The sequence below is a fragment of the Vitis riparia genome, chromosome 6 (genome assembly GCF_004353265.1).
Source record: "Vitis riparia cultivar Riparia Gloire de Montpellier isolate 1030 chromosome 6, EGFV_Vit.rip_1.0, whole genome shotgun sequence".
NCBI classification, from domain to species: Eukaryota; Viridiplantae; Streptophyta; class Magnoliopsida; order Vitales; family Vitaceae; genus Vitis; species Vitis riparia.
The window spans coordinates 13,673,293-13,683,658 of record NC_048436.1 but is presented as its reverse complement, the minus strand read 5'-3'; the positions used below and the strand labels follow the sequence as shown (position 1 = coordinate 13,683,658).

At 36.9% G+C, this 10,366-nt stretch overlaps 1 protein-coding gene, 1 long non-coding RNA gene and 1 pseudogene across 2 annotated transcripts; all 3 read right to left on the bottom strand.

Moving 5' to 3' along the window:
* LOC117915785 lies at window positions 1-1,564 on the bottom strand. Its single transcript, XR_004651441.1, has 2 exons — window positions 1,433-1,564; window positions 1-352 (listed from the first exon to the last, which is right to left on the bottom strand). It is a non-coding gene; the product is annotated as an uncharacterized LOC117915785 (long non-coding RNA).
* Window positions 1,565-1,683: 119 nt separating this feature from the next.
* On the bottom strand, window positions 1,684-2,199 carry LOC117917007 (ubiquitin-conjugating enzyme E2-17 kDa-like). The gene is made up of 3 exons (XM_034833245.1): window positions 2,061-2,199; window positions 1,782-1,908; window positions 1,684-1,693 (listed from the first exon to the last, which is right to left on the bottom strand). Exons 1-3 carry the CDS (start codon window positions 2,197-2,199, stop codon window positions 1,684-1,686), a joined length of 276 nt encoding a protein of 91 aa, XP_034689136.1.
* Window positions 2,200-4,879: 2,680 nt separating this feature from the next.
* On the bottom strand, window positions 4,880-10,040 carry LOC117916888 (annotated as a pseudogene).
* Window positions 10,041-10,366: the final 326 nt, after the last annotated feature.

Sequence of the window (10,366 nt, the reverse complement as noted above, 5' to 3'; positions counted from 1 at the left end):
AACATGAAATACAGATTAAATATAACAAAAACGAGCTAGTATCATTACAGTTGCCACCCGTTCTAATGTCTTCATATTCAAATTCACAAAACGAGTCATAACTATTTGCCACTCCTGAAAGCAAAGGCAGCTATTAATCCGTCTATTCATTTTACCTAAATCGACAGAAAACCCAGGAGCTACAACATATAAGCTGGAGGTTCTTCCCATCATCCATGGCATACTTCTGTGTCCAGCTGCGAGCAGTAGCCTCATACTTGGTCCGGTCAGTCTTGTACATATGAGCAATTTCAGGGACAAGTGGGTCATCAGGATTTGGATCCGTCAACAGAGAACATATTGACAATAGAACCTTGGAAATAGGAAGTTTGATCAATCAAAGAGAACACATCTATGAAACTTCAAGAAACATGAAGCTAATTTGATTGACCCAGTAAAACCCATATTTTCAAATTATATTCAAATCTCATAAGTGTGTGTGTGTGTGTGTGGTTTCTTTTTTCCATAGATACAATTTACAGAGAGAGTTAACAGTCAAAGTGCACAGAGTGCAGAGGAAGTACACATAGGGTGCCAAGCAAAAAGGCCAAAAAAGGGATACGGAAAGTTCCCTCTTCTACTAAGAATCTATCCAATCAACAAAATCCATCATTCACACAGATGCCTCCACTATATTTGTGTTATAAAAGGGGATTTTATTTATTTATTTTTAATATGATGAGATTACAAAATAAGTTGCAGAATGGTTTATAATTTCATCAAAGCCAAACTTATGGTTACTTGGGTTAAGTCAACTCACTTATCAGCCAGTTACAAGTGTGTAACAAAGTCACAGAAGAGGATTTCTTTCCATAAGGCAAAGTCACAAAAGAAGCCAAGGCTACTGTTATTCAGGTGGAGTCAACTCACTTATCAAACAAAAAAAGGTGGAGTCAACTCAGTATCAGTGGAATCGATGATCCAAAATTACTTCCTAAAGGAATACCATTGCAGGCAAAAGTTTGAGCGATTTACTAGAACACCCAAATCTTCTGTGTGGACAAATGTTGAGACCAGCAACTCCATTAAGTGTGGATTCCCAACTACAAGGGATTGGTTACATAAAGAAAAAGGTTCCAAATTTAGAGATTGTCAGCATTGAATGGTTAAAGAACTACCAATCTTTATAAAATTTCCTTTCTTTGTTCCATTTTTTTTTCTAATGAATGTACAATCTAACGCTGTACTGAAAAGCCATAGGTTACAGCTAGTAATATGGGAGAATGGAATAAGATATACATCTTGAAATCATATCCAGCAGTTGTTTCAAGCAATACAATATGATCAAGTACATATTATGCACTATCTTGCCACCAATCCAGTTAATCCAATTAAAAGAGCACAGATATGATTGTAAATTAGAGATAAGGTAGAAGGGACCGATTGAACAAACCTTGGAAATGGTAAGAGCAGGGCTCCATTGTTCTTTAAGAATATCCAGACAGATACTTCCATTGCTATTAATGTTAGGATGGAAGACCTTAGTCCTAAAAGCAACCTGAAATATTCAACTTATCAGTCTTCTCACATTTCATAACACAAAACCGCCAAATAATTTAATAAAATTAATTAAGACAAAAGGGCATCACCACCAAGTCAACACACAAAAGAATCAAGCTACAGCAGTCTATTACACATAGATAACTACCAAAAACTACATTGACATTCAAAAACAGATATATAAGGAATATAGAGGGGCATTTCAAGATAGAGGAAAGAAGATGGAAGAAGAGGGAAGATACCTTAGGGGCTTAAAAGGATAATCTGGAGGAAAATGAATAGAAACAAGGAAAACCCCTCCTGCATATGGGCTATCAGTTGGACCCATAATGGTTGCTTGCCAATGGAACATGTCTTCAGCTACTGGACCTGCACAATGAATAATCACATGAAAAATTAAAAACCCATGAATCATTGAAACCTCCCCACAATCTATAAATCATCATCATCATCACCACCCAAACATAAATTGAGCTGGAAGGTACCCACATGAAAAATTAAAAACCCATGAATCATTGAACCTCCGCACAAATCTATAAATTCATCATCATCACCACCCAAACAATAAAATTGAAGTTGGAAGGTACCCACCAGCACTGCAGAGGTAGGAGGGTCCTTCTGCAAATCCTTGAGCTCCTTCGATATGCGTTTGGATGCCATTTGGTTTTTTCCCCCACCTAATTCAACAATCCAAACCAAACCCTAATCTAAGAAAGCACCCCTTTTACAGTTGCAGATCCAAGACCACAATCACACCACCCAACAGCCCCAATCTCAGTTATACATAGAGTAGGATTAATACCATGGGCCCCAAAACCGCTGCCTTCTAGAATTTTCGGTTCTCTCTTTCTTTCCATCTTCTATTTGGTAATTGCATTATTCCAACTGGCGTTTTCTATCCATATCTCTTTGGTCATCCCTATCTTTCCTTTTCACTCTCTCCTTCTCGCCCTTTTTCCCATTCATTATTCTTTCACCTGCCTTGCTGCTGTTAAAATGGTTTTTTCCCATTGCTTCTCAATGATTTACTGACATGAAACCTAGTTTTTTTATTTTTTTGGAATTAAAAAGAAAAAAAATCAAAAGAAATAAAGAATTAATTTAAAAATCCATTAGTCAACAGACTCACATTGGAGATGCTCAATTCACCTTTGATTCACATCAATTGACTTGATCGTATTGTAAATTTATGAATCAACTTCCTACAATAAAATTGTAAATAATCAAATAATCAAATTTCAATAACACCAAGAATTTTCATGTGAGAAAACCCCATTAATCAAGATTCAAGAGCATCAATGCAAATGAAATGTACTTATTGAATTAGGAATAAAGACCCGTCCTTCGTCCTTCCTGCAATTATCCTCTTGATCATCACTCATCCTCAACTCATTTGAAGACTTCATGCTGAATTCCAATCCTTATCCTTACATTGAAAATGATGAAGAAAATAAAAAGTTAAATTTGCATAAATAATAAATTCAATATTGAAAGGAACTCACTTTAAGGCTCTTTAGCCTTCCATGGAAGGACCATACATTTATGCTTAAAAGGAAATTCAAATTTCAAAGTAGCCTTCCAAGAAGTATCTTCATTTGGCCTGGCGATTCTTCAAGACCTATCAACCTACCACTAAGACAACCCTACTCCGCCTGCTACACATTTTTCTCATTGAAATGGATTCCTGCAATGGAAAATTTCCGTCCACAAGGAAATCATAAGAAACTGTCAGGATTCATCATAGACTAAGAAAGATCATTGGGTATTGAGCCCAATGTTACAGAGAAATCCATTTCTTTCATTTTAATACTTTGGGATTGCTTGTTACATATCTTTTTCCCTTTATTATTAATGACTAGCTGGTGTTTCCTTGGGAGTGAATTTTGAGAGGATTAAAAATATTTTCTAATGGTTGGAAGTGCTTCTTCTTTATAAGAATCACACCTATTCACAAATTTTTCAAATTATTTCGGTAAAAGTTTGAAGAATCACCCGATAAGTAATCAAGTTAAATATTAAAAATACTTTAATCAAAATCATTTTTGAACGAGTTATAAAATGTTCCATTTGGTTGACTTCATACAATAAGATAGGGTATAGCTTATCTATTTTTTGAATATCATATCCTATAGAAAATGTATATCATAATATATGATTTTTAATAAAATATAATATCTTAAATATTATATTTACATATATCATTATATTAAACAAGATATATTATGTCATGTTTATATTTAGTTTATGAAATAAAAAAAAAATATCATGAAATATATATATATTTTTTCAATATTTAAAATAAAAATCATATTACATTCTAATATTTTTATTTAAAAAAACAAAAATTTTCTTACGTTTTAACAGCATGCATGCTTAAAATATTTAAACTTAATAAATTGAATTTTTTTTTACATTATATTATTCAATATATAAAATATTAAATAATACATATATTAAATTTATTTTATGATGTTTATACATATTTTTAGTTATTTTTATCACAAATTTAATTTTATAATAAAAAATTTTATTTTATGACATAAGTAATATAATATAAAAAATTAATAAAAAATAAATTTATAATACTTTGATATGCACATCCCATCATGACATAGAAATAATATATCGCATATAAAAGAGATAAAAACCAAAATGGATAATTTCTCATACCACTTTATCATATTCCATATTTCATTGAACATAGAATAAGTCACCACCAAACAAATATAAAATAGGATATAATATTTGTTTTCTTATCTTATTCCCGTGAATCAAATATATACAAAGTCTTTTTACAATTCGGAGTGAGAATGAATTAAAAGTAAAGGGGTTTGGGAGATAGGGAGAATTTACCTGTATTTGAAGAATCTAACTTTGCACAAGGGCTCCACTCCTAGAGCAATCACATGCTGTTTCGCCTTCTTGCACACAACTCCAACAGGCAAGCTCTTGGGCAGATTGGCCCCACCCTCCTGCTCTTTGAAATTTGATTCCAACACTCCAACCTTCTCTTTCTTGACTACTGCTTTTGTGATCCTTGCCTCCACCAAACACCAGCAATCATGGTGTAATGCAAGATGTCACACATGATATGGTATGAAACTGAAACTTTACTCTCTTTATTTTTGTTGAAAACATCTAGAAGCAAATCCACCCCTGCATCTATTAGTGGTGTGGGCGCTCCACAGGAGACCCCTTAACATAGGGAAAGGGAACCCCTCTCCTAACCAGATGTTTTAAACCTGGGAAAGGTCTACATATCAAGAGAAAAAACCCAAAAGATATGGAAGGCAAGTTTCTAATAATGCAGTTGAAAATTCTGTCAGTCATAACTTACAGATGAGAAAACAATCCTCTTCCTCTTTCCAACAGAAGTTCTTGATGGGAAAACATCAATAAATTCATAATGGTTTTGAGAATAATTATTACAACAAATCAAGGAAAAGAAAAACCCACCAAATAACAGGAAAAAAAATTCTAGAATTAATCCTAAGAAAATGCACAACTAGGACAGATTCACACTCTTAGAAGCCATACATGCAGATAAGGTTTTTTCAGCACTTGGGAAAAACCTTATTAGGCATGTATACAGAAATGTTCAATCTGGACTCCTGAATTGGATGAATTTTTCTTGATAACTGGAAACTTGGAAATCGAACAGCAACGAGTTTTAGGCAATCATGGGGTTTGCACATTTGAGTCCTTGGACTTGTTCTCTTCAGAAGATGGCCGGTTCTCTGAGTCAGATTGCCGGATCTCTTCAATCATTCTAACAACTTCATCCATGCCAGGTCGCATATCAGGCACCTTTGCCACACAGGCCATGGCAAGTTGCAGCATCTGCACCATCTCTTCTTCTATGTTTTGATACCTCATTAGCTCAATGTCAAAACCTCAGCTGTCCATTCCTCCCGGACAACAGACTGGACCCACCTTGGGAGATCAACCATGTCATCTCGCCCTGGAGATTGGAGTGGAGCTTTGCCAGTCAGCATCTCAAGTAGGAGGACACCAAAGCTGTAAACATCGGATTTATGAGTGTGCTTTCGGCTTTCAATCACCTCAGGAGCACGGTAGCCTGCATTTCGAGAAGGGGTGGCGGGGAAGTTCATGAGAGGAGTTAGGCCAAAATCAGAGATGCACCCCTCAAAGTCTTGGTTCAGAAGAACGTTTGAGGACTTGATATTTCCATGAGTGAACTTTCCACCACCTACAGAGTGAATGTGGGTGATTCCCCTTGCAATTCCAAGAGAGATCTTCACTCTTGCATTCCAGTCCAGTGGAGATCGTCCAGTAGGCCTGTTTCCTGCATGCAAGGGATAAAGAGAATAATCAATCAAATTGTTCACCAAGAGAAGTTCCACCTTAGATAGCTGGATGGATTGCACAAATGGAGTTATCATGATTCATGCAGATGGATACATGGGCAAAGGCCTATCTCATGTGTAGCGAATCCCTTCTCTAAAAATCAAATGCATGGTCTTGGATTTTCATAATTCCTGGATACCGAATGAAATTTATGGTGCCCTTCCCCAGAAAGAGAAGGAAAGATCAACTCATTGATCCACAGCCCACAAAATGAAGCTACTCTATCATCAACTTTAGTATGAGTTCACATATCCTGCTTTGAGAAATTGCTAGTTAATAATGTTAAGTAGCTATATGGTACTTGTACTTTTAACATGACCTTCAAGACCAAAGTGTAGTATCCTGGAGATAGCTAAAGAATGTCAGATCTGAGCTCTAGATATGGATGAATTTAACTTTGAACTTGGGCAGTGCAACTCAATATACTTGGATTTAGACATTAAGGTCTAAAGATGAAATATAAGTAGAAAACAGATCCAGTTCCATGGGATTCCAAGAAAGTGTTTCTTTTCCTGACTCAGTTGATCAATTGTTGCAAACTAGGGAGGAGGGAGTTCTGGTATCAGTGGAATCAATTGCCCCTAAGGTTTCACTAATCTATGAGAATAACAAATGCTAAGAACCTTGAAATCGCTTTTGTATGCAATAAGAAGTATTTTTAGTGATTTAATACTCACACATCTGACACAGATCTCATCATGGACCATCAGTCCATTAAAATTTTGATGGATATTTTCTTTCTTTCCTTTATTGTTTCTTTTCCGGTGACATGGTACAAAGAGATACCGAGGCCTACCAGAGTGCCATTGTTTGCAATCCTATAAGGTGCATGGAGATGAATACACAGTCACTAAAATGGGGTTTCCTAAGGGATTTAAGATAGAGAACTAAAAGTGGAAAATCTGCCACCTAAGAGCATGCTAATGCTTGTGAAAAATGGCATGGAAACATTGTAATTTTTGCTCTGAAAACAATATAATGACACTAAGTTTGATATACTTTGGGTAGGAGTATTTCTTGTGCTGTATCTTGCTGGAAGATATTAATTAATATCGGTCTTTTTGTTGGAATTTTCATATTGTCTTGAATATAATTCATACCAACCATGATTTCTTTTTTTCAGGAAAAACACATCGTCCCAGCGCAGGTGAGTTAAAGAGACAGAAGAATTACTTTAAATATGTAGTAATTATGATAATGTATTCTCACATTTGAAGACCTCGGCAAAGCCACAAAGGGTTCTCAGTTTCATGGGTGATCACACTCCCAGCCCTGAGTCCTTAGTGGTCCACAGGTTGTGCATGTAAATGTTTACCAACACATTGTCTACTTGAGAATTGAGAAGTATTACAGCTATCAGTTACCATGATTGATCATTCAGAGTTCCTTTTGATTCTTGACTGATTATGCTAGAAGGTAAAGGGAAGTAGAAAATGCATACCATGCAACAGGGCCGATAAGCTGCCACCTGAGACATAGTCATAAACCAGGAGCTTCTCATCCTTGGAGTAATAATAAGCACGGAGTGGCACAACATTTGGGTGCTGCCCTACCCTTCCCACAATATCCATCTGCTGTTCAAAATCCCTCTTTCCCACCACAACTTCCTTCAATCTTTTCACTACTACTGTAGTTGATTCCTCCAAGACAGCCTTATATGCTGTCCCATAACTTCCTTTCCCCAGCACTTCAGCTGAAGCCCTTAATAAATCCTCAAGATCAAAATTATAAGAACAGCCTTCAAAGAAGACCAGCTTGTTTTTGTCCGGCTCTGCACTCCACTCCCAAACTCCTCCTTGGGTTCTCACTCCTGCCACCACCAGAAGCCTTCCCTTTCGCCACACCACTGCCCTCACTATCTTTTTTCCTCAAACAGCACAGGAAGATCATCAGAACTACAAGAAACAGCACCACAGCCCCTCCAACAGCAATGGCAATGATAATCCCATACTGAGTTTCTTTTTGGAGCCTTGTTTTTCAGAGGCCATTGGTGGGGATGGGAAGCTAGGAGCAGGAGAAGGTGAAAGGGGGATGAGGGAGCAATTATTCAGAGGAGGTCCACATAATAGAGAGTTTCCTACAAATGAGAATTGGGGAATCTTTGAAGGGAAGATGGGATAGAACCATTAAGATTATTGTAGCTTAAGTTCAAATGCTTGAGTTTTGAGGGGTTGACATCAGGTATGGCTCCAGAAAGGCTGTTGTTCTGGAGGTTCAATCCAGTGAGTTGCGTCAAATTCCAAATTGTTAGTGGAATGTTGCCAGTGAAGGAATTAAATGAGAGATCCAGTACAGTAAGTTGGGGAGAAAATGAGGCAGGAATATCACCTGAGAAGTTATTATGTTGAAGGAAGAGATACTGGAGGGAAGGAAGGGAGGGGATGTCAGAGGGAAGCTTCCCAGTGAGGAGATTGGATCGAAGGCTGAGAATCTCGAGGGCATCTAGCTTCCCAGAGTGGTAGCTGGATGGAGCCAGTAAGTCCGATGCCAGGGAGCCTGAGGGCACGCACACGGCTGCCATCACCAGTGCAATTGATGCCCACCCATGAGGTACATACTGGGGTAGAAGAATTCCAGTTGAGTTTTCTACGATGGGGAACAGCATCAGCAAAGTCAAGAAGGGCTTGCTTGTCAGCATCCAGATCAGCAATTGCCAGAGGAAGAAGAGTGGCTACCACAAAAGGAAAAGCAGAAACCAAAGAAGTGGAAAAGAGCTTCATGGGAAGTTGTCTGGCACAGGGTATATGAGAGTGACCGTAGTAGTAAAATTGTACCATCTTTAGCCCTTTCTGTTCTCCTGTTCAATATAAAAACCGAGAACATTAACGGAGCAAATACCAAAACAAATTAATGAACATCAACCATAACAAAAAAGGGGAAATAAGGGTAATCTGTTCCCTCACAAACATGAATTGCCGCAAGTTCCTAGCATTATGGTTCATAATATAAAAATAAATAAATAAATAAGAAAACAGAATATGAAAAGAGATTGACCAAAAAGGAGGAATCTCTTGGATTAAAGGTATTTCAACCATACATGCAACTTTCATTACCAGAAGACAAAGTGTAGAATGTCAGAACAAAGTGCCAAAGATCTACACAGAGTCTGAAACAAATATTAGTTGAATCATTTGGGCTATGAAAATTCAAAAGAAAGAAGCCCTGAACATGAACATTCATGTCAAATACATAATGCAAATCAGTACAGCAAAGTTAGAAACTTTTCTCTTCATTTTTCTAGACTTTCTCATAAGAAAATAGAGGGCAATTTAACCCTCTTTCCCTAGTATGCAGTACTAAAAAGAAGTTTAAAGCACAATCATCAAAAGCAACCAAGACTTGCTAGTAGGAATAAAGCAAAGGCCCAACACTTCCATTTTATTTTATGTTCTTTCTTTTTTGTCTTTTCCATTAAACAACACTGAAGAAAACAATTTTGGTGGAATAATTTGGCAAAGACAGAGACCCACAATAGAAATTCAGTAGATAATGGTTGTGAGGTCATAATGAACTAATTTCTCACTTGAAACCAACAGAATAGTACAAAATAATTGAAGCTTAAGCCCCAATGACCTAAAAGAAAAACCCAGTATTACAGATGTGCAGGGTTGTTGATCTGCCATCAATTTGTGTGGTAGCACCACAATTGTAGAGCTATTTCCTGACTGTATTAAAACTCAGAAAACACCCACATCCAAACTACAATGAGGGGGACTCAGATCTGCTACACCACCCCCAAAAAAATTGAAAAAAGGAAAAAAAAGAAAATGAGTTTGAAGGAAAACCTGGAAACATCTCCACCAGCTCCTTTCATCTGATCAGGAAAATGGGTGTAGAGTGGCCATGAAACCTAAACCCACTTGAGACAGCTAAACCAGAGCTGAACCACATCAACTCAATTGCATTGGAGCCGCAGTGAGCGGAAGAAATTCCCCTGAAACTCTTGCATTTTTCTTTAGATCTTGAAACATCCACTATCATACAAAACCCATTTAAGAAATATTCTTCTTGTCACAACAAGGGGAAGAAAAAGGGAAGAGATATAGAGGACAGGACGAGGAGGGAGTGGTTTGTCAACTGGGAGAGTGAGAGAGAGCAACAAACAAACACCATCATCCTTTAGGCAGCTGAGTTGTAACTTGTACCTAACCACAAAATCATTTTTGTTGTGGTTAAGTGGTTTCCATCTCAATTTTATTTTACTTTTCCACCAATTCATCCTTTTCCTTGTGTCTTCAATTTACATTGTGGGGGAGAATTCCCATAATTTTCAATTTGCTTACCTGTCTTTTCTTTCTTTTCTTTCTCTTTCTTTTCCCTTTTTTTTCTTTTACCATGATTTTCTAACCCAAATTTGACTTCTCCCCTACGCCCTACACTTTCAAGCTCAACTCAAGAGTGTGTCAACTGACTTTCTTAATGGGGATTTGAAATTTGAAGTGTTGATCCATTTGATTTT